Raw genomic sequence first — 25,572 nt, 5'->3', positions numbered from 1 at the left:
TTCAACAAATTTTTGAAAGTAAATCTATTTGCTTCTCGATTTTCTCAAGTGGTTGAAAGTTTTACGTTGTAAATATGGTAAAATTTGAAGATAAGTTGATCAAAAAGGCGTGATAAGATGAATATAGGTACTGAGATGAATATAGGAGCGGTTACCCTATTTTAATTTGAAAAAAAGAAAGTTGCACATAATGTGGTAACAATTTCTTATGAATTTTTTCAAAAAGGAACTTTCAACGTTTGTTTCAGTTATCAATCAAATTGGCCGTAGAGGCGAATGCCGCTTATGAGCAGGCTTTGTTTTGTTCATCTTCATCTTAAAGAGAAAACAGTTTTCTTCCATCTTAACAACTGTGAGTTTACTTTCAATTTGCATCACACCATCTGCTGTAGAGAGAGCGCAGAGTAATAGATTCTTTGACGAAAAAACGCTCCCAATTTTACGGAGCAAAACCCCGGTGAAACTCTTGCAAATTGCTCATCCGCGCACGCAAGAAAAGTGAAATAAATTGTTCGGCGATCAACTGAGCATTGCGTTACCATTCTCATCGCTCTGGGGTGCGGCAAAAACAGTATAAAATCGAACTTTCTGCAGAGTACGTACCCATGGTGAGTTGTGAATCTTCCTATAATATTAAATTCGAAAACGGTTAGAATGTGGCTTCATCGTGAACCTAAATATTTTGATATCTGGCCAACTTCTCTTCTAGTAAAGGAGAAGCTAACGAAAACTACTCTTAAACTGAGAGAGCAAACAAATGTTTACCCCTAACACGCGATGATTAAGAGTGAAAAGGAACCCTGGGACCAGGGCTTTGAAAAGTCCTTTTCTATAAAGACGCTTGAACGTTTTCTCGGTCAGTTACAAGCTTTCCTTTTTGTGCGATCCTTCGCTCAATTTCAACTTGTACCTGCAGCACGTTCAATTTCAACGAACGATTGAAAGCAGAGCGAATAAGAAACGAGCTGCATGCAACGTTGCTTTCCGCAAAAGGACCGCCGCTTCGGCGTTCAAGTCCGCCGTACAATCTTCTGTCGGCAGTCACGTACCATTTTTCGTTTGCGTTCATGATCGACCGAAGAAACAGTCAATCAGTTTGAAGCATTCTTACGTTTGAGGCTCATGTGCTGGTGGTATACTGTTGCACCTACAGTGCCAATTTTTACTAACCGGGACCTCATTCTTAATGAATTAACCAACGCTTACTTCAATCATCGTGAGTCGATAAGTTGTACTCCCGGAACTTATCGAGGATCTGTCGCAGGGTGAAAATTTGATCCGTCGTGGAACGCCCTTGTCGAAAACCAGCTTGGTATTCGCCAACAAAGGATTCCGTTAACGGTCTCAATCTGAAGAACAGGATACGGGATAGCACTTTATATGCGGAGTTGAGCAACGTTATCCCTCGATAGTTGCCACAATCCAATCGATGGCCCTTCTTATAGATAGGGCATATGAGGCCTTCCAACCACTCGTACAGCATTTGTTCATCCACCCAGATCGGATCGCATAGTACAGCCGCTCGCTTCCCGCTTTTAGAAGTTCAGCCGGGATACCGTCCTTCCCAGCGGCCTTGCCGTTTTTCAGCTCACTAATCGCCTTTTTCACCTCCTCCTGTGTTGGTGGCTCAACAGCTTGTTCGTCACTCATAATCGTCATCCTGTTCCTGCTCTGCTCATCCGGCTCCTCACCGTTCAATAGCGCCTGAAAATGCTCCTTCCACCTGGCTGCAACCGTCGGTTTATCAGTAAGCAGGTTGCCGTCCTTGTCATTACACATGACCGGCACAGGAAAATTCCTGCTTCTGACTCTGTTGACAGTTCTATAGAATCTCCGCATGTCGTTTTCAGCATAGCTGTCCTCTGCGCTGGCGAGCACCTGCTCCTCGTACTCGCGCTTCTTCCGACGGTGAGCTCTTGCCACCCTGTACATCTCTCTCTGTTCTGACGCGTAGCCGCAGTGAGCATGCGGCTCCTGGCACGGTTCTTCTCATCTGTCGCTCTCTGGCACTCGGCATCGAACCAGACGTTAGGCTGTCTTCCACGCGTCGTACCTACCACCTCTCTCGCAGTCGTTTCGATGGCGCCGTGAATACTGCTACACAGCCCATTTATGTCTTCTACTCCTTCCTCCTGCTGTTCTGCGATCCGTTGATCCAGCTCTCTGGCGTATTCTGCTGCCACGCCATCAACTTTCAACCGCTGAATGTTGAAACGCGTCGTCCTCTCTGTGCGAGATTTCAGCACGTTCGACAACCGTGCGCGGATCTTACAAACGACGAGATAATGGTCAGAGTCAATGTTTGGTCCCCGAAAAGACCTAACATCAGTAACATCCGAAAAGTGCCGACCGTCAATCAGTACGTGATCGATCTGGGAGCAGGCTTCCCCATTTGGATGCCTCCAAGTGTGTTTCCGAATATTCAAACGTGGAAAATAGGAGCTACATATGGCCATTCCTCTGGCCGCGGCAAAGTTTATCAGCCTCAGGCCGTTTTCATTGGTTGACGAGTGTAGGCTATGTCTTCCAATGACCGGACGGAAGAATTCCTCCCTCCCAACCTGTGCGTTTGCGTCTCCGATGACGACTTTTACGTCGTGTTTTGGGCACTCGTCATAGATTCGCTCAAGCTTGTCATAGAACTCATCTTTGACTTCATCGGATTTGTTGTTTGTCAGTGCATAGGTGTTGATTAAACTGTAGTTGAAGAATTTGCCCTTAATCCTCAACACGCATATACGGTCATCTACGGGCCTCCACCGGATGACTCTTGTTTTCCGTATTCCCAGCACTACGAAACCGACGCCCCGTTCCGCTGCTTTGCCGCCACTGTAGTAGATGTGGTACTTGAAAGAAGTGCGTGCAATAGGGTCTACTGCACGGAATTCCCTTTCTCCGGAATTTGGCCACCGAACCTCCTGAATCGCTGCGATTTCGACTCCCTGCCGCTGTAGTTCTCGAGCAAGCAAGCCAGCCCGCGCCGGTTCATTGAGAGATCGGACGTTTCAAGTACCCAATTTCCAATCGTTTACCTTACTCTTTTTCCGTATTCGTAGCCTAGGTCTTTGCCGATTGATCCGTTCCGTATTTCTGAATTCGTTGTTCGTGGTTGATGAAAGGTTTCGGTATGCTACCTTACCAGGGTCGCGATACCTACATCCTGCTGATGGGGCTGCCATCTTAGGTGTAGCTGGCGGGATACAGCATTCCATAACTCAGCCGCCTGCTCCGGTGCAGACGCTGTTGTAAGCCGCCCCTATAGTGAACGTACCTTTTTTAAAATGTGGGAAATGATTTATCTTAGTACATAAAACAGTATGGTGAAGCAACAAATGACAAGTACAGAATTATGGTCCAAAAAGGAGGATCAATGTTTTGTGATGTCAAACCCGTTCGGTATATAAGTAGATCGGATGAATAATGACAATTTGCTGTGTATAATAAAGAGATTTAATCTCATTTTGAATCGTCACCCTATAATTTTCAGCAAAATCTGTGTACACAATGGCTTTATTCGGTTTATGGTTGGTAATTTTGTGGACCAGTGTTGCCACATTTTCATCTGTACTGGAAACTACAAAAATCTTTTTCATCTGTGCTATTTACAGGAAAAATTTGTACCATAATCTGTACGACTGTACAGTAGTCTAAACTCGAAAACTTGTGATCGTTTTAGACTTGACAGTGAAATATTGATTTTATGTACCCAGTGTCTTCAGCAAGTTAAGTCCAAATAACAAGTCCTTTCTTCTTGCGTTTCTGGTTTTTTGATCAATCCCCCCTAGTAGTTAGATATAAAAACTATTTTTTCTTATTTTCAAAATAACAGATTGCTTTATTCAGTAAAGTTGTAGGAAAATCTATAAGAAAAAGAATTGCTGAACACTGTTATTTACTATCTGCACGTCCGATATGACGAATTAGAGTTTTCCGAGGAACACTCCTCAAAATTAGTTTTTCGTCCATAACTTTTTCGGTAATCGTCGAAACAGTTCAAGGTGTTCTAAGATTTTGTTCATTCTGCTAAACTTGAACTTGAAAATACGTGAAGATAACTTACCTATTTTATTAAACGACTACGATTCATTTTGGAGAAGGGGTAGATCGATGGGATTTGTTTCATAAATTGCTCCATGTAAATAATAAATAAATTCTGTTCAAAGCGAAATAAGCTAGAAAGAAGGATCGCGAACCTAATTTAAGAAACTCTCGAAATTTGTTTTAGTTTTTTCATGGCTGTGAGTAACTCCTAAATGCTATCATGAGTACATTTCGATAAAAATATAGAGTTTTAAGCGAACTTTAGGAACTATTCTCGAGCACCTTCTCTAGTATGGGCCTCCTCGATCTTATGAGGATTTTACGACTGATTTGTAGCAGTTTGTGAGAATAATAAGATTTATACACTGTTTTAAAGGACAAACAATCAAAACTTCTTCAAGTGCATCGTAAAACTGATATTGTTACTTGGGTGTGGATGGTAAAATTGTGACGAGAACATTAGGTAAGTAAAACTGAACAGATCTCTTAACAGTAGCGGCAAAGCCCAATCTGAATGGAGAACTTATCAGGTAGGAATAAATCTCAGATCAAATTGACGTCGATTACGCATCTTGGCATGATTTTCTACACCTATCAAACTGTGCCATTGCTGGCTCTTCTGCTGTCCTTATTGGGTTCAGCCCTTTGGGGTTCAGCACTAGTTTCAAGTTTAAAAAGCAACCTGAATTAATTTTCCTATGGAGGGTTAGATCTAATGTCTTGGATGAAAACTTTTATTTTTAAGGTATGATTAAAATCAAGGATCGTCAAACCGCTGATTTCCTGAAGTGTGAAGTAATGGAGATAGGGGAACTGCTCCATTATTCATCTCATTAAGCCGATGTTAACGAAGAATGCACGGATTAAACACCGAATTTTCACAAAATCATTGAACAAATAAACTAAATATGCTTTTGTGCTCTTGACAAGTAGGTTTGCAATTTTCCTACATTTATATTCACTTAACTGCCTGTGATCGCATAACTGTAACATTCGACATTTTATGGATTTTGCGTTTTTTATTGGGACATGCTTAAAATAGTATGTACTTTTTACATTTGAAAAAATATGCTTATGTTTGTTTGAAAAAAGTCGTAAAAAATACCAAGTTGTTTTGTCACATAACGTAAATAACCGCATAATTGTAACACTACTAAACCTTTTCAACTTTTTTGTCATAAAAGCTTCCATCCAAATCCACTTCTGCATCCTTTGAAACTCGGAAGTTATTCTGGTCCGGTAGCCAACTACCGGTGATCTGTTTCTGACGTTCAGCTCATGCTTGTTGAATACAAGAAAAACTTCATTTCCACTGTAATATATTCCAAAAGTAGCTTGAAAGTAACGGCATAAAAGTATCATTGCAAAAATTTCAACCAATTTGACTTCAAAAGTAGTGTTCAACGTTTACATAGTGTAAAGTAGTGCTTTTTTCGTGATACTAAGTTTAGTTGAACTGTCTATTTGCAAAAATATATTGGGAACAATGCATTCAAGGTCAAAATATAAAAGTGTCATTTGCTCGAACAACCAATTTTGCAAATGTTACAATTATGCGGTTATGGGCAGTTAACTGCGGAAGCAATTACAATCTTTTAATGAAATAAAGCTTAAAATATATGTAATAGTGTTGATATGTCACCGTCTGTGGCAGAACACACAATAAAAATTCTGAATAAATATTGGTTAATAATTAATTCATCACAAAACATCCACCCCTATTAAAAAAATTAAAAAAAATGCTTACGTGCTCTTATGGAATCGTTTAGCATTGTATATTTAGTAAAATTAGCTAGATTTATCCTGAATTTTGTAAAACAAACCATTTTTCACAACGCTTCCATATCCATCTCAAAACTTGAATCATTGCTCAATTATTCATCTCACGACGCCCCCATATTCATCACACTGCAATGCACTGTTAATCATGAATGAATCACATTATCATGAATGAACGTAACCGCAGCCCGTCGTAGTAGGTTACCTAGATATCCGCTAAAGTTGTTTACGTGCAAAATTGGTAACCTCGGTTACCACTGCAGTGCTGTCGATTTATATCAATTATGTGGGAATAATTTAACATTTTCAGTATGATTTTTTCGTATTAACAGAAACTGATTTGGCAACTTTTGATTTTCTTCAACGCAGTGAAAACAGATGAAAATACATATTGTTGAAATTTAGGAATTGTAGAAATTCATCTCATATATTTCTACTGATTCAAGCTTGTTTTTGAAAATTCGAGGTGAACATTTCGAAGATTAAAGTATTCTTAGTGTAGTGGGTGATTTTGTTCAGTGATGAAAAAAAAAACTTTGGTTGGCTGCTGAACGAGTCCCGTTGTAGCCGTATAGAACAATGTGCGGATTTTGTTTTCTGAGGTAGGTGATTGAATTGAATGAGTTTTCGAGTGCAGACGCCCGACTATAATATCAAATTTAGAGCTTTTAAGTGAGTTTTTGAGAATACTACTTTACGAGAAATCTAAAGTGACCTAAGAAGGATCCATTTCATGGATTAGCAGATTGGTTTAGTTGAGGAAAATATGCCTTTTTCCTGTTTTTAATTGTGTTTTCATGCTGCATTAGATGAATATATGAGCTGAGAAGAATAATGGAGCAGTTCGTTTACAATTATTACTATTATGAATGGCAGTAAACGTTATGTATTGTGTTGCTAATGGTTTTTTGATTTTGTAACACATAAAAGATAGTGGCTGCTTACAACGTGTGTCAAGGAATCTTTTTTTCTAACATAACTAAACTACTCAGTACCAGTGGAAAACTGTTAAAGGATGGAGTCAAGATATGCTACCAGTTTCATCATAGCGCTTATTTTGAGCTTGGTCTTTCCGGCGATGTTCGGTGAGAAAAACAACACAATGGTATTTACCTATTGCTACGCTCTTGCTGGTTCTAAAATCGTACACTATCCGAAATTTTTCCGTAATCCGTTTTGCACGTTTATGAGAGATGAAAATGTATCCAAGCTTTTCGATATCGCCAGAACAATGATAGATTGCAGTTGCGTGCTGGCAAAGTTTAGGACTCAACTGAATGAAGCTGACTTTTTCATCATGAACGATCAATTCATCAATTCATTCTCAACATAGCACCTGTTCACCTCTGTCATGATGTATATTTCGAAAATTTAGCTAACTCCCACCACATCGCGAGGGAAATCATATCTCAAGATCTTTCGGAGTGCAACGGAAACGAATTGCATGAAGACAGGATCAGTAATCTAAGCGAAAAGTCGATCTCACCTGTAGCAAATGACGGAATGAGTAAATGGTCGACAAAATTTATGCGTTGCCTGAAAAACTTGGCATGTCACGACGCTTGGTCTCGGGCAAGGATTGAGCTTTGTTTTATGGGCTATAATATAGGCATGGAACAACAACGGCTACCGCGAGCAGAAACAGAAACACGCAACATTTTCTGGATTGCTGCTGCCTGTGCAGTTTGCGTTGTTCTGTTCACCATAATGATGATACGAAAACAAGTTCTACGGGTGATGCGAGTGGGTTCTGAGTGAAATAGTAAGTCACGAAAAAGTCATACACCGCGATGCTGTCAGTTATTAGATGAGCAACTTGACTTTTTCGACATAGATTTTTTTTGGGATAGCCTACTATCTATCCATTCCTGTGAGTGCGCCTCCTTTCACTGTTGAATCAATGGAGACGCCAAGTACATCGTTCCAGGGAACGTGCTTAGGAGGAAATTTGGGTGTAGAGCTCGATAGTAATATTCTAAAGAAAAACTTTCTTTTAAAAAGTTGTTACATATGATGGAGTACACATTTTCCTGTAATTACAAATAAGGGTAACCTAAATTTCCGATGAAATCCGAACTTCTTAAGCATTCCTAATTTCATGATTGTGTCTCTCTAATTTCGATTTTCAATTAGGGAATATCCATAAATTATATAGCTTTGTTGAGAACAGCAACTCTTCTAAATGCCTGAAAAGAGAAATTAGAATTTACTATAAAATAAAATCCAACACAAATCATCCCAGAATTATACTTACCTACATTTACTCACTTTGATTCACTTTCGCTATAAAATGCACACACGGAGACAAGAGAACGAAAATCATTGTTAACAATGTATAAGACAGAACAAATAGAACCATCGTAGAATAAAATTCGCATTCCTACAAAGTTATTAGTCGTCGGTCCGAAAACCATTTTTACCTTCGCTTTTTTCGCATTTCGTTTGGTCGGTCAAATTACCACAGTGCCGGGAAGTGTCTGCCGCCAGTCCGGATAAATTTCTCGTCGATTCACCCCCGAAACAAGCTTTTTTAAAGTATTTTTTTACCCCCCTTTCCCTCATCGTAGTATTTCGTCACAAAGTCAAACCCCCCTCTAGATAATTACGTAGCTTTATAACAACCCCTCCTTCCCGATAATTTTTTTTTGAAATTTTTTTTATCAAAAACATACCTTGTATTATAAATAAACAAGAAAAAAAAAACAAAAAAGTAATAAAAATGACCCCAAACAGATAAAAACAGGGCTAAGAGAGAACAAATAAAAAAAACAATGAGTTCCATTTTCGATATCCGATTTTTCTATTTTTTTTTGTTCTGATTTTTAATTTTCAAAAGAAGGTAAGTGTTCAAATTTTTTTTCCTTCATTTTAATTTGTGTCAACGAATCAAGAGAAACTGTGGAAGATTTCGCCCCAAAACCGATGGTTTCAGTGTAAGGCTTTCACAATCTACAACACACCGAAGTAAAAAACCACCTTCTTTTCAGATCAATCAACATACACCGAATAATGGATGTGAGGGTGTGTGAATGGAATAATGAATGGATTTTATTTAGATTTCTTTTTTCAGACATTTTCGGTAACATTTTTGTTGCATCCCAATTTCGAATCTCTCCATTTCAGTTGATATCGACTTTTCGGTTTTGCTCATTCCTAGGTTGAATTTAGTTGTGTGATGTTACGTCACTTCAGGGTAAGTTCGATTGTAAATAAGTGTCACTCGATCAAACAACGATTTGGTAGTTTGTAAACTTTAGTTTTTTTTTCTTGTGTCTCCATCTTTTTCGCTCTACCTTTCCGATCTCTCGGAAAGAGAGAACCTCGCTCAATACGGTTGCTGTAGTTTTTTTTTAAATATCAATCAAAGCTAAGCTTATATCAACAATGGTAACATGTACTTGTTAGTTGTGTGGTACGCAAGAGGAAGAGGGCGATCGACAAAAAACAGACAGTTAGTAAGATTACTTTGTTGCTAATTATAGACACGAGAAACAAATAACAATAACTTTTTTTTCGAACTTTATATTTTGTTTAGCTGAACGTGTTAGATTTCGGTACGGCCCCTTCTTCCAGAAGATAAACGAAAAAGAGGAAAGGTGTCCAAACAATATGGCGTCATGATTGCGTTTTTGTGGTCAGCAACAATTTCTAGTAAAAAATTGTAATTATATAAGCAGAGCGTTTTTCTCTTTTCAACAAAATTCTGAGCAAGCAGTGTAAAAGTCAACATAGTAACCGTGTTGTTGAGCTTGATAGTTTACGATCGACAGCGCGAAGACAGTGCAGCGCCGTCTTTGAAATGTCATGTCCCACAAAGGCAAATCGAGGCCTGCTTTGATCGGAACGTCCGAATGTATACACTGTGATTTAAATGTTTTTTTTTTTTTTGTTTAGAATTATTTACTGTGTACTTGTGATGATATACTTGTACTGCAAAACACCCGCTTGCGTATTGGGGAAGAATAACTATATAATTGTTGATATAATAGATTTTGATCACTGTCGGTTAGTTGAATACACTGTAGTTTGTTATAATGTCTGCTGTTGTTTACCCGGTATTTGAGAGTATTTCACATTTTGAACACGTTATATTTTTTTTTGCTTCGTAGGGATTGATTTGATTTAACTTTTAATTTCAGTGCTTTGAGTTACCTTAAAACTGTGTGCTTCTTCACTGGAATGAATATATGTACTGTAGTTCGACAAAATTCACACAATACGGAAGTAACGGAATGCACTTGTCGGGAAAAAGGTGAACTTTGTACACGTTCTGGATGTAATTTTTCCACCCAAAATACGGCTTCAAAAAGTTTTTTTCTTCTCTATATTCGGGAAATAATCGCAAAATGGAAAAGAGATTATTCTTAAGTTTGACTTTCAATTTGATCAAGGTGACAGTAAACAACGATGTAAAATTGTGTGTGCACGAATAGAATGTCAAAAAACGCTGGCTGGCTAATAAATACTGTTTAAACACGTTTTAAAACTTTGAGCACTCTAGAAGCTCTTGCCAATTTCGAGCAGCTTCTTGCGGCGACTATCGCGCCGCTTGTGCTTGTCGGGCTTCTCCCGATTGCGTCGCTCGGCCGACGGGCAAATCGCATCCGGCGAACTGTCCACCTTCTTCAGCACGATCCGGAAGGTGAAGGTGTGCTTTGGCGATGCACTGGCGGCTCTCCGCGGTGACGGCGGCTCAAACTCGCTGCCACTGGAGGTGTCCAGGTGGGTGGACGAAAGACGAGCGGGACGAGGCTCAAAGATTGAGGCACAGCGTTTGTCGGTACACAGGAAGCGCGAGGATTCGTTGGACGATTTACGGGGCAGCTGGAAGTGCTGCTTGGAGTCTCGGTCCGAGAACGGGCTGCGGACTTCGCAGTGAGGTAAGGACTCGAAGATCGAATCGTAGCTGTCACGGGAACTGTAGTTCGAGGAAGTTTGATTCGACAATGGTGATTTGGCACGATGTGGTGCAGAATAGTGGGTCTTCATGCTGCCCACCTTGTGGTGATGATCTCGGTTTCGGCCGGGTTCCGATATTTGCTTGCGGGCCTTCGGAGTGATCGTAACGGCACTCCGCGGACTGGTCCCGTGGTAACCTTCCGCGAGATCGAAATGTGTTTCCAGAGAGGATTTTCTACCCTCCGGGTAGGATCGATGGAATGTCTCCGGATCTACCAGCTCGATCGAGGACTTGCGAATGTCGAAGGGGGAAATCTTTTCATCCCTTGCCGATGTTTTTTGCGAGGTATCCAACTCAACCAGTTCGAAGCTCGAGTTCTGGTCTTCATAGCTCGTCGATTGATAACGGCTCATATCGAAGCTAGTATCCATAGACGAATGCCGATCGCTGACACTACTCTCCCCTCGGCGATCGGTTGTCGTATCGATCAGTTCAAAACTATCCCCACCGGAATCCAGTCTACTGTGTTGGTTGGCTTCATGATCCGTATCGCTCAAACTCCGTAAATTCTCCAAATAGGGCGAACGGGGAGGATCGAACGATGCCCGCCTAGACGGAGGTTCGATCTCGAACGTGGGACACTGCACCGCCTCCGAATCCCGTCTGCCATCTTCGGCAGCCTCGTCAATCGGCTCCTGCCGAGTAAACAGCGCTTCCAGCGACTTCTTGATCTCACTAATCGGCGTAATCTTTAACCGTCCATCTTCCGCATCGCCGCTATCCTGTGAACTTCTCGGGCTGTCCTCTTCTTTGATCTGGTCGTGCTTGATGTAGGAATCTCCGACCTTCTCAAAGCGCACATTCTCCAGCTCAAACGGCAGCTCCAACGGATTACTTCCTTCCATCTTGCCACCGTCACTACTCTCGATATCACTAATCTCATCACCACTAGACTTTTTGTCCTTCCTATCACTGCTAAACTTTCGCAGTGACTTCAGGGACATCTTCGAACCGACCGCCTTCAGCTTCAACGAAGACATGATCGGCTCAAAGCCGATCTCCGACATTTGCTTCGTGATAGCGTTGCGACCGGCACAACTTGACGTGTTTGGAATGCTGGAGAAGGTACTTTGACGCATCAGCGGAGCGCCAGCGCTGCCTTCAGCTCGTGAAAATGCGGCAGCAAATTTGCTGGTTCGAGTGGTAACCTTTTTGGATGGTTTCCTCACAAACGCTAGGATCTCCTTCATCACGCTTGTTTTCTCCTTCTTCTCGGGTGCTGTCGTGCCAGAGCTGACCGACCCGGGAGTGGTGGCTCCAGCTGTGGACGATGTTGGCTTCTGGGCAGAGGTAGACAATGGTACAACAGATGGTGCATCCGGTTTCAGCGGACTGCGATCCGACTCCATGGGTTTCTGTACGATTTCGTACGTTTCCGAAGGGTTCGAGATGGTGATGGGGGGAATACTGCCCAGGGTTGTCGGACTGGTACGAGCCGAACGATCGCCATAGAAACTGCCACCGAGCCGAGACTGGAAGCCAATCGGACTGCGGCTGCGTTCTGGTGGCAGATGTATGGTGGGACTTCGACGATCCGGAACCGAGTGACTACTGAGGGAATTTGGCGAAAAACGTTCCACGTGACTCTGGAGCAGATTGGAATATTCACTCTGGAGGTTGAAACCTAAAGGACTGCGACGTCCGGAGGGGCTGCATAAGCCCGATGGGCTGCGATGTCCTGACGGACTGCGTTGGCCCGATGGGCTGCGTAAACCGGACGGGCTTCTCAGCCCGGATGGACTTCGCAGACCAGAGGGGCTACGCCGTCCAGAGAAAGACATGGCGGTAGGAGATTTACGATCAAGCTGAAAGCTTTGTGTGTACATTTGGTCGGTTATGAGAAGGTTAGGACTTTTGCGGCCCTGTGGGCTGCGGTCGTTTAGCATACTATTCGGACTTCTACGTCCTTGGCTCAGATTCAACGATGCACCCAAGCTACTCTTTCGGCGATGCGATGATCGCAATGTGCTCTGCCGTGACAGTACCGGGCTCTTCTGCGAGCTGATCGAACTTCGGTGCTCGAAGTGGGCCGAAGAGCTTCCCGGTGATCTGGGCACATGCTGCTGGATCTGTTGCTGCAGACTGTTGACCGGACTCTTGCGCTGATCGACGTTGAAGTTCCACGGTGACGGTGAAATGAAACTTTTGCGTTCCGATGGACTGCGACGGGTGCGGAAACTCTGGGACTTGGCTTTACGTATTTTCGGGAGAGACTTCGAATGATGATGATGATGATGGTGATGATGGTGGGACTTGGATGATTCTGGAGTTGGAGAGGAGGGGCCGTTTAGCCTTTGTTAGTTGCTATGAGGTGGTCCACTAGCTGGATCACTGCTGCCACTAGAACTAAGCGTAGTGTTGGACCCGTACGGATCCAACGAACTTTGTACGGACATCGAACGACCATGCGATTGGCGTGCCCTCCTTACTCGACTGGAGTTGGGGGAGAGCTTTCCGGGGTCCACACTTGTTGGGTCTGCCTGCAACAAAAGCCGAGTAACTGAGTAACATGACCCTAGGAATCGATATCTACTGTACAGCTACTCACCTGAAAAGCGAGGGCATTCATGATAATCGAGTACGGAACCAAACCAAGTGGATGGACCTCCCTCATCAGAACGTTAGCCGGAATTTTGTGAAACTGGATGTACTCCAAAAAGTTTCCAATCACCTCCTTCAGGGGAGTCGTTTGGTTCGTGTCACAGTACTTCTTGCTCCACATCAACGCAGCCTGGAATTTGGTGAACTCATCGGCGCGCAGCTCGTCCCGAGCCAGAATCAAACGCACAACATGCTGCGGTAGCAGCGTAAAGCTTCCCAAATTCAGCACCTCATTACCATGCTCATCCACGAACTCCAACACCTAACGAGGATGAAAAAATAATTTTAAAAATCACGCTGCAACAAAAAAAAACTACCCACCTTCTGCACCAGACTCTTAGTGCACTTGTACTGGATGTAGCGTTCGGCGGAAGCCAGCAGGGCGCAAACCGTGTCCACGTTGATGCAGCACTGCACGAATCCACCGCAGGCTCGACGCAGCTCCTCCAGTCCGTAGTAATCGGCAGCGTTCATCACACCGAGTAGCGTGCGAGGCTGCAACGTGACGCAGCCAGTGTGGATGTACTCGATCAGCTGACGGAACACATCCGGCTCGAACTCCTCGATGATCAACGTCTGATGCTGCTGGCCGGCAGGCTGCACACAATAGCGAACATGGATCGTGGAAGAAAAAGAACAATAAAACTCGATAGTTAGCGGCTGGTCTACGAAGAACTAAACTTTACGTTAGCATTCGTGATGCATGAGAGCAAAGGAAAAGTTCTCAATCATGAGATATTGGGGCTTGCTTTTATTTTTTAATTTCGAGAAATGATGATACTAAAACACGAATATGTGATGACACGAGAAGTTGTTGTGTGCGGTAGAAGTGTCACATCGATCAGTTGAGAACAACAAAGCATGCTAAGCTTTCCACGTAGTGTGCAATGCAATATCACTGCCTTTCGGTCACATCACAGCGAGTAATGATGGTTTCAAACACAAGATGAAATCGTCAAGTGCCATAACCTCGTATTCACAGCTGTTGCTGAAAATGTTGATATAATTCTCGAAACATGCTATTATTTTTATTTTCGTTTAACATTTAAACAACTTAAGCAGATTTGGTGATGTTGATGATCGAACAAAAGCATGGAAATGACGTCTAAACATTCTAATATCATGAAACATGACAGTTTTTGGCCCAAAAAATCGTAAAGCACTAAAATATGTATATTAGTGATTTATGATGCAGCAACAAGTTGTAGCTACTCGTACCTTCTTACGAGACACAAAATGCTTATCCAGAAATATGTTCACAACGACCTTGCAGTTCATTATCGATAATTTTGCATTTTTCACTAAAAATTGCGTTATCGTGTTGATTATTTTGATTTTTTTTTCAAACCAAAAAATGGTTCCATTGTGGTTGTGTGATTACATGAATAGATTTACAAGGAGACCATTGTGTTGATAATTAGATATACAGCAGAAACAGAAACTGCTCATCCCATTTTAACAAAATTGGTTTTGAATGAACGAGCTACTTAAAAATACCTTAACTTTTGAGTTTAATGAAGATTAAACGTGTGGTTCAGAAGTTATTCGAAGAAATGTGTTCTGGAGAGTGTTTATTCTCACTCATGTTTCTCAGAGATGGCTGAACCGATTTCCACAAAATCAGTGTCATTTGAAAGGTCTAATTACCCCATAAGACCATATTGATTTTTTTTGCAATCAGACTATTACTTTGCCTGTTATGTTTAAAAATGTGAAATCCAGCTTTGAAAAGAAACATATTCCGAAGACTACTTAAACTCACTCACTTTTCTCAGAGATGGCTGGACCGATTTCAATGAAATTATATGCAAATGAAAGTTCTAGTTGCCCCATAAGATCCTATTGAATTTCATTGCAATCGGATTTTTAGTTTAGAGGTTATGTTCAAAAATGTGAAAATCACGAAACATCAATATCTCAGAAACCACACAACCGATTTCAATAAAATTGGTATCAAATGAACGTGCTATCCTAAAAACCCTTAACTTTTGAATTTTCTATAGATTGAACGTGTGGTGCAAAAGTTATGAAAAGTAACGTCTTCTGAATACTGTTTAATTTCATTCATGTTTCTCAGAGATGGCTGGACCTATTTCCACAAAATCAGTGTCATATGAAAGGTCTAGTTACCCCATAAGACTCTATTGATTTTTTTTTGCAATCGGAATATTACTTTGCCTGTTATGTTTAAAAATGTGAAATCTAGCTATGAAAAGAAACATATTTCGAAGAATACATAAACTCACTCACTTTCTCAGAGATGGCAGAACCGATTCTCACGAAATTAGTGTCAAATGAAAGGTCTAGCTGACTCATAACACCCTATTGAATTTTACTGTAATCGAACTGTAACTTCGTCTGTAATGTACCGAATTGTGAAAATCACGAAACTCCATTATCTCAGAAAGTACACAACCGATTTGATCAATAGTATTATCAGATGAACGGGCTAGTTAAGGTTTAACTGATGAATTATGATTTAACACGTGGTTTCAAAGTTTGGCTGCCCTAAACGTTCCCATTTCATTTGATTATAATCGAACTAAGCAACCGTTATGTATTAAATTGTTAATAAAACAACGAAATTATATTATCTCAAAGATTACACGACTTATTTGAACATAACTAGTGTCATACGAACGAGTCATCTCTCAAACTTACAAATAACAAACTTCATAACAATTTGATATGTGGTTCAAAAGTTATGGAAAGAAAAGAAATTCAAAGGCTATTTAAAAATATACCTGCTTTGATCAATATATGTGGCCACAATATAATTTAAATGTGGTATCGTACCATTTGAATGTTCCCGGTATCGCACGTGATTGAATTGTTCGAAACTAAGAGTCATTTCTTTTGTTTCGCTATTTTTTGAGCATTTACATTACATCAAATTTCATATTTTATACTTCTATTACAACATCATTATTTTAGAACCCAAAAAGTGAATACACATTTATTGGATTGAAGCGTTTATGTAAATCTATTTTTACAAATAATAAGTTTGAATGAGAAAGGCTGGGTCTGACCGCTAGGTGGATTAATTTAGATTTTTTCGCTGAGATGACCAGACAAGAAGGTGATTTTAAAACTACCCAAATAAGGCCCAGAATTTAACAATATTTGTGTCTAGGTATTAAATGAGAAATTACAGTCTATGAAAGGGAGGTATTCGATACCCTGGTATATTAAAACTGTCTGAGAATTAGTTAAAATGAATCAATTAGTTCTAGCAAAAAATAAATACCATGAGAAAGGAAAATTTCATCTGACTCCAACCGTTTTCTGTTTTTTTTTTTTGCATGGAAACTTCAAGTTAATACAAAACTTTTGCAAAAGAAAAAAATTCATCTCTTAAAGATTAAGCATATTCCAATGATCAGGGATGTCATGTAGAAAACCTCATGTAGTTTTCGACGCGTTTTCTATGTAGAATACCTCTGGTAGAATACCGAACCAAAAACGAGTATTCTACGACTTCCTGCAACCGCTTAAAGTTGCATGGAATTTTTGGTGGACTCTTTTTATATATGCCAGGGGAACCATGAACCATTGAGATGTTGGGTACTCTCTTAATATATGAGATCTGACAGCGATAGCATAGTTCTGTAGAAATTAGGCCTTAGATCCGCCTTTGCTGTTGCACTGATTTTTTTAAGTGACGTATATTATGCGATTTTGCTTTCATTAGCATTTTTGGATGACAACAAATATGTTGTTGAACCGTGAATTACGATTGAAATTATTGAGTGAAAACTTTGTTTGCTTTTTCGAGTTTCTTTATCATTGCTTGTTTCGTCATAATTACAAAGTAGTCCGGAAAAACACTTTCTTACTTCTTCGTGTTTATTTTTTTTTGTTATATTAATTCTCTCGTTACTTAAATGCACCTAATCAGTAGTGCTGGGACCTTTAACCGGATATATTCGTGATCCGGTTATCCGATGTTCGGATTACGGATCGGTGAACAAATACTATTCGGATGACCGGATATCCGGATACGGATAATCGAATAGTCGGATATTCGGATATCCGGATATTTAATATCTGGATATCTGCATTTTTTTTTGTCTTTTGAATCCCATTCAAATGAAACGTAACGCGAAAAATGGCTTCTTTCACAATTAACCATCCTCTGGTATGTAATTATTTACATAATTCTCATTAAACTATGTTCGGATACAAAATTCGGATATCCGAAAATCCGGATATTCTGTCGGATAATATCCGGATATACGATTGATCCGGATTTTGGATATTTGTCGGATATCCGAGGTCGGATATCCGGATATTTTGATCTTGATAGTCCCAGCACTACTAATCGGCGAATGGCAATATATGACTCATACTGTGAATTTTCGAGTGTTTGAGAGTTTTCTACTTGCAAGAGGTTTTCTACCGTAGAAAACGTAGAATACAGTTTTCTACGTAGATTACTTACGAGTCCCGAAAAATCGCGTAGAATACCATCCCTGCCAATGATGTATTATGACATGAGTAGTAATTTTAGATTATTGTACGGTCGATGATGAAACTTTCATTTATTTACAAAAATACGACTTTTTGTAAGTAATTGGTGACTCTCCAGCAACAACCATAAATCCATAGCAAAATTGAAATTTGTGGTCAAGAAAACTTACGGTGTATTTTCAAAATAATTCTAAATTTTCAAAATTTATTCTGTAGTATCTCTAAAACGAAGGCAAATGAAAAATCAGTCACCAGAAGTTTCATACTTTGAAAAAATCCTAGAAATATGATTATTCTAAAACAAAAAAAAATGTCCATCATCTTTCCAAAAGTTTTTAATAAAATATATGGAAAAGTTCAAAAGATAGATGGCAACGCTCGGTGCGGTTATTTTGATGGGTGTCAAGCCAGCTATGATAACAGAAATTTAGCAACTGGTGCACTTGCTCTGACAAAACAAAAGCCGTTAGTGAGCTGATAACGTCTGGTGAACCGCCGATAATGTTAATGTTTTAAGACGCTATCGTCATCGGTATCGGCGATGACGATAATCGACGATAATGCAACGTATTAACTAAGTCATTAAGCAGACAGTATGAGCAGTAGTGAGAGCGAAAAATAAGCGGACTGGATATATGATACAGATTTGGAAAAATATACCGCATCCCGACGGAACTAACAACCCCCTCCCCTCCTCTCTCTCTCTCTCTCTCTCTCCCCTCTCTCTCTCTCGCCTCTCTCTCTCTCTCCTCTTTCTCTCCTCTATCTCTCTCCTCTCTCTCTCTCTTTCTTCTCTCTCTCTTTTTCTGTCTTCTCTCTCTCTCGCTATCTCTCTCTCGCCATCTCTCTCTCGCTGTCTCTTTCACTCGCGTTTCTCTATTTATTCACTATCACTATCACTATTACTATCACTATCACTATCTCTATCTCTATCTCTCCGTTCCCATTCTCTCTCTACTTTTATTCTTATTTCTATCCACCTCTCTCTCTCTCTACATCTTTCTCTTTATTCTTCTCCTAAACTGAAAATCCGATTACAATGAAATTCAATAGCAACCTATGGGACAGCTAGGCCTTTCATTCAAGACTTATTTTGTGAAAATCGATCCAAGTGAGTGAGTTGAAACAGCCTCTGGAAAACATTTCTTTACATAACTTTTGAACCATATGTTTAATCTTTATGAAATTTTTAAGTTAAAAGTTCTGAAGAAAGTCCGTTCATTTGACATCAGTTTTGCTAAAATCGGTTGTGTAGTTTCTGAGATATTAATGTTTCGTGATTTTTACATTTTGATACATAACCTCTAAACCAAAAATCCGATTACAATGAAATTCAATAGCAACCTATGGGGTAACTACACCTTTCATTTGCAATTAATTTCACGGAAATCGGTCCAGCCATCTCTGAGAAAAGTGAGTGAGAAAAAAGTTGCACATACACACACACACGCACACACACATACACACACACACATACACACATACATACATACATACAAATGCTCAGCTCGTCGAATTAAGTCGAGTGATATACGACCTTTGGCCCTCTGGAGCACTTTCATACCTTTAGTTTTTTCAGTGATTGCTATACCTTCTTAAAAGAAAGGCAAAAACTCATCGCGTACTTTCAGAATAGACAGAAAGGCAGAGCAGAACAAATGGATGAAAGAATCACAGGAATAAAAATGCTGCAAAACAACTGGAAGAATTTTAAACATCGTCCGCCAAACCTGAGAAATGAAATTAACACTTCAAAGACCATATCGGTGGCAGAGAAAATCAATTGTTTTCTAATAATTCATAATGTTTTAGATGCAGGTAAAACATGTTCTGATTCGTGAAAAATAGTTCACGCAGCCTACTGCTGACAGTGCGCACAGTTTGATACACACAAAACAGGTGAAAATATAAAAAAATAGGAGGGTGGTATCCAAGACACAACCGCATGATGTTGGACTACAGTGTGTATTTTTACATTCCATTATAACAAACAGTAGACGAAATTGTAAACCTAGTGTTTTCTGCAAATTTATCCAACAATTTCCAAATACTGAGACGTTAAAGCGTTTTAAATAATAATATATACTAGAAGAATGGATCTTTTATATTAGCGCTGTCACTCCAGAAAAACCTTAGCATATAACTTTATGTAGGGGAACTGCTCTATTATTCATCTCAGCCCATATATTCATCTCATACAACATGAAAACACAATCGAAAACAGGAAAAAATGTATATTTTCTAACTGACCCAATCTTCAAGTCCATGAAATGGATTCTTCTTAGTTCACTTTAGATTTCTCATGAAGTAGAATCCTCAAAAACTCACTTTAGTTTTTAAATAGTTTATTTGACACGGCACGATACAATTTATGTTTAACTGAGCCAAGTACATTTTTTTTAAATTCTAAATTAGCAGGGAAAAGAGGGAGGCCTTTTCTTTATTCTCGCGGCCGACTACGAGCTAGTGGGGATTTAAGGTGAGAGGAGGGGAGTTACAATTTTGATTTCAACTATATTGAGTTATACGATTTATTTATTTGTACATGGCTAAGCAGTGATGTTCTATTTGAGCAGTTTGGACTGAGGTGTCTGCGTGAACATGAAGATGCCGAGTCTTCGTTTGGGTGTCTCCAGCTTAGTGTATCATCTTCTTTCAGCGTGTAGCGGGAATGGTAATCTAACAAATAGATAGAAGAGTTTCATATTTTAATACCAGCGTGTTTTATGAACACGTATAGCTGTGTCATGTACTGGAGATCACCGCTTCCCAGAACGTCTCTAACGGGTACGTTCGGTTGTTTTCCTCGGGCCCGAAGGGAATCTATAAGCTCAGACCTAACACCACAGTATTCGGTACACGACCAAACAACATGCTCGATGTCATGGTAGCCATCGCCACAAACGCAGTGATTACTGTCTACAAGCCCTATACGAAAGAGATGCGTGTTTAACGTATAGTGATTGGACATAAGTCTGGACATCACGCGAATGAAGTCCCAACCTACATCCAACCCCTTGAACCAAGCTTTCGTCGATACCTTAGGAAAAATGGAATGTAGCCACCGTCCCAGTTCATCTGAGTTCCATGATGATTGCCAACTGTTGAGTGTTCTCTGACGCAAAATGCTATAAAATTCATCAAAAGCAATTGGTCTTTCATAAATATCGCCGTCAATAGCACCCACCTTAGCTAAAGAGTCAGCCTTTTCGTTACCCGGAATCGAGCAATGAGAAGGGACCCACGCTAAGGTAACCCGGTAATTTTTATCTGTTAAAGCACTTAAAAACCGCCGTATTTTCCCCAGGAAATACGGGGTGTGCTTCACAGGCTTCATTGATTGCAGAGCCTCAATGGCACTGAGACTATCTGTGAAGATGAAGTAGTGGTCTATGGGTAGGGTTTCGATGATTCCAAGAGAGTACTGAATAGCAGCGAGTTCTGCGACGTACACGGAAGCAGGAGCATCGAGTTTGTAGGAGGCGGTAAAATTTTCGTGGAAAACACCGAAGCCAGTGGACTCATCTAGATTAGATCCGTCAGTGTAAAAGCTTTTATCATAACTAACATGTTTAAACTTATTGGAAAAAATCTTAGGGATCTCTTGGGGTCGCAATTGATCCGGGATACCAGAAATGTCTTGTTTCATGGTGGTGTCGAAGAATATAGCATTATTAGAAGTAGCTAAAAGTGCGACATTGGAGGAATCGTATGAAGAAGGATTAATATCTTGAGCCATATAGTCAAAATATAAAGTCATAAATCTGGATTGAGATTGAAGGTCGACCAACCTCTCGAAATTTTCAATTACTAATGGGTTCATAACTGTGCATCGAATTAGCAACCGGTAAGAGAGATTCCAAAAACGATGTTTCAACGGAAGAATACCCGCTAGCACTTCAAGACTCATCGTATGGGTCGACTGCATGCAACCCAAGGCAATACGCAAACAACGATATTGTATTCTCTCTAATTTTATAATGTGCGTGTTCGCGGCGGAGCGAAAGCAGAAACAGCCGTACTCAAGAACTGACAATATCGTTGTTTGGTATAACCTTAGAAGGTCTCCTGGGTGAGCACCCCACCAAGTTCCGGTAATCGTACGAAGAAAATTAATCCTCTGTTGGCATTTTTGTGTCAGATACCTAATATGACAAGCCCAGGTGCATTTGGAGTCGAACCAGACCCCGAGATATTTAGCGACTAAAACCTGAGAGATCGTTTTACCCGTTAGTAGGAGCTGCAGCTGAGCTGGGTTATGCTTCCTAGAAAAAACGACCAGCTCAGTTTTCTCCGGAGAGAATTCGATACCCAGCTTAAGAGCCCATTCAGACAAATTGTCTAAGGTATCTTGCAATGGTCCTTGCAGGTCGCTAGCCTTGCCACCAGTAATGGATACAACGCTATCGTCTGCAAGTTGCCTTAGCGTGCATGAATTTGCAAGACATTCATCGATGTCATTGACGTAAAAATTATATAAGAGAGGACTTAAACATGAGCCCTGGGGGAGGCCCATGTAACTAATTCGGGAAGTTGTCGAATCGCCATGTGAGAAATACATATGCTTTTCTGACAACAAATTGAGCAAAAAGTTATTCAAATATGGTGAAAGTCCCTGCGAATGAAGTTTCGCGCTTAAAACTTCTACAGAGACAGAGTCAAAAGCCCCCTTAATATCCATGAACGCAGAAGCCATTTGCTCTTTTCGAGCAAAGGCTAGTTGAATTTCAGTAGAAAGCAACGCTAGGCAATCGTTCGTCCCTTTGCCCCGGCGAAAGCCAAATTGAGTATCTGAAAGTAACCCGTTTGTTTCGACCCATTTGTCTAACCGTAAGAGGATCATTTTCTCCATTAATTTCCGGAGGCAAGAGAGCATCGCAATCGGCCTATATGAATTGTGATCAGAGGCAGGTTTCCCGGGTTTCCGAATAGCAATGACTTTTACCTCCCTCCAGTCATGCGGAACAATATTTAGCTCAAGAAACTTGTTGAATAAATTCAACAAGCGTCTTTTTGCAGAGTCGGGTAGGTTCTTCAACAGGTTGAATTTTATTCTATCTAACCCTGGAGCCTTATTGTTGCACGACAGGAGAGCCATTGAAAATTCCAACATCGAAAATGGAGGCTCTTCCGTAGTTACTAATAACGCGTCGCGAAAGGTTTTCTGTTCCGGTACAGAGTCTGGACAGACCTTTTTGGCAAAATCGAGTATCCAGCGATCTGAATACTCCTCGCTTTCATTCGAAACGTCACGGTTCCGCATGCGCCTGGCGGTATCCCAAAGAGTGCTCATCGCTGTTTCCCTGGACAACGCGTTTACGAACCGCCGCCAGTACCCGCGTTTTTTCGCCTTTACTAAGCTCTTCATCTGCCTGCCCAGTGCCTCGTACTTTCGAAGCAGGTTGACAGTGCCGTACTCCCGGTAGTCCTTATACGCCGCGGACCTTCGCGCGTACAGCTCAGAGCACTCTTTGTCCCACCATTTGTTGGGAGGGCGCTGTCTAATCGTTACCCCGGGTATCGGTTTCGTCTGAGCTTGAGTCGCGGCGTCGATTATCAAGCCAGCTAAGAACGCGTATTCTTCCTCCGGAGGAAGTTCCTCGTGAGTCTCGATAGATTGCGCTATAATAGACTCATAACACTTCCAATCAATATTACGTGTAAGGTCGTAGGAAATATTGATTGGGTTCGGGGGAGTTGAACCATTAGCAATTGATATAACGATTGGAAGATGATCACTACCGTGGGGATCGTTGATTACTTTCCACCGGCAATCTAGCGCTAGTGATGTCGAGCAGAGGGATAGGTCAAGCACGCTTTCACGTGCTGGAGGATTAGGTACACGTGTCGCTTCCCCAGTATTCAAAACTGTCATATTGAAGTCGTCGATCAAGTTACAGATTAAAGAAGATCGGTTGTCGTCGTACAGCGACCCCCATAGCGAACAGTGAGAATTAAAATCTCCCAATATCAAAAAAGGCGCGGGAAGCAACTCTGCTATATCAGTGAGATGCTTCTGTTCAATCCGCGCGGATGGAGGCATATATAACGAAACAAGGCATAGGTCTTTTCCATCCATATTCGTTTGAATGGCAACGACTTCAATATTCGAGATCGAGGGGAGGTCGATTCGGAAGAAGGAATAGCACTTTTTAATCCCTAAAAGTACCCCTCCACCGTGTGAGTCTCGATCTCGACGAATAATGTTAAAATCGTGGAAATTGAGTTGATCGTTTGAATTGAGAAAGGTTTCACAGAGCGCAAATGCGTCACAATTGTATGTATTTATTAAATGAGAAAATAGATCGAATTTGGGGATGATACTTCTGCAATTCCACTGTAATACAGTGATAAAATTCCTAACCTCTTTCGCCGTATTAGTCATCGAAAGATATGATAGCTGAAATGAGGGGCCAAGTTGCTGCTAGTTGCATCAAAAAGGTTTTCACTGTAGGAAGAAGGGCAAGAAGAATATTTTGTAGGGGATCTGGTATGTTGAATGTTTTAAATATCCAGTCCACAATATCAGAAAATTTTATGAACCCTGTTTCTATTTTATCTTCTGATCGAGAAATGGGTGCCCGAGGGGTTTTTGGTGCCCCAGGAAGCGGTGGGGACTCCTGGTTTGATTTAAAATTAAAACCGGGAGGTACTTGCTTCGGTTTTTCTTCACCGCTTCCTTTTTGTGTTGGCTTATTGGTCATTCCGCTAGGGGTTATCTTGCGACCTTTGCGAGAAAGATTAGGAGAGTTGATCATTCTCCTCTTCCTAGATCCTTCTGGCATGGCATAAGAACACCCTTCGACGGGATCGTCAGATGTACCCTCATCGGTTGGCAAAAAGGAAAAGATGTTTCCTGTCGAGGGTGGCTCAGCACTCTTCAGCATTTCTGCGAAAGAGCGCTTTGATCGTTCCTTGAGGGAACGCTTTATTTTTTCCTCGCGCTGTTTGTACGCGGGACACGCCGAAAGGTCATGCCGAGTTCCCTCGCAGTAAAGACACTTTTCAGTATCCTCACTGCAAGCGGTCTCAGCATGATTGCCTCCGCACTTGCTGCAGCGTGCCTTGTTGCAGCAGTAGGTGGCTGTATGACCTAACTGCTTGCAGTTTTGGCAATGCATGACCCGCGGTACGAACAGGCGTACAGGCAGACGAACCCTGTCCAAAGAGATGTAGTTCGGCAGTGCGGATCCGGCGAATGTTACACGGAAGGAATCCGAAGGGAAGAATTTCTTCTTCCCTTCTTCGATGGATACTGAATGCAATTGCTTGACATCCAGTATCTTTACATCTTGAATCAGGGGGTTTTTGAAGCAGCCAACCCCGTGACGCAAAATGTCATCGACCGTGAGGCTTCCTTCGGTAACCACACCGTCGATCTCCACGTCCTTGGCAGGGATGTACACGCGGTACTCTCTCGTGAAGAGCTCGGAGCTAGCAATTGCGTTTGCTTGCTTCAAGCTACTCACAACAACTCGCAGTTTGTTCGGTCTAGCCTTTGTAATTTCGGTTACGTCCGAAAACTGTTTTGCCAGGTCCTTGCCGATTTGAATTATATTTAGAGGCTTCTTTATGGGCCTGAAGTAAACTACGAACGGACCTTTCGAAGCATCTGGGTAAGCTTTCACCCGTGTTGCCGGTACCCTTGGTACGGGGCTAGGTAGCGGGGAAGGTAGAGGGGAATTGATGGGGGAGATCTCAATCTCTTCCCCAGTTGTTTC

At 41.2% G+C, this 25,572-nt stretch overlaps 1 protein-coding gene across 3 annotated transcripts in view; it reads right to left on the bottom strand.

Moving 5' to 3' along the window:
* Positions 1-8,797: 8,797 nt before the first annotated feature.
* The window catches only part of LOC129725905 (serine-enriched protein), a 44,757-nt gene continuing 27,982 nt past the window's right edge, over positions 8,798-25,572 (bottom strand). For 2 of the 3 annotated variants that reach the window (XM_055682333.1, XM_055682334.1), the window contains exons 5-7: positions 13,703-13,978; positions 13,329-13,643; positions 12,927-13,260 (exon numbers count right to left, since the gene is read on the bottom strand). In XM_055682333.1, coding sequence (XP_055538308.1) covers positions 13,078-13,260; positions 13,329-13,643; positions 13,703-13,978 — 774 coding nt within the window. In that variant the 3' untranslated portion in view covers positions 12,927-13,077. Of the gene's footprint in view, positions 13,261-13,328; positions 13,644-13,702; positions 13,979-25,572 lie in introns of all 3 variants that reach the window. The other variant, XM_055682335.1, reaches the window with a different exon arrangement.

Source organism: Wyeomyia smithii, chromosome 2 (assembly GCF_029784165.1).
Source record: "Wyeomyia smithii strain HCP4-BCI-WySm-NY-G18 chromosome 2, ASM2978416v1, whole genome shotgun sequence".
Taxonomy (NCBI): Eukaryota; Metazoa; Arthropoda; class Insecta; order Diptera; family Culicidae; genus Wyeomyia; species Wyeomyia smithii.
Note: the sequence above shows the minus strand (reverse complement) of the source record. Positions and strands in the feature narration are given on the sequence as shown.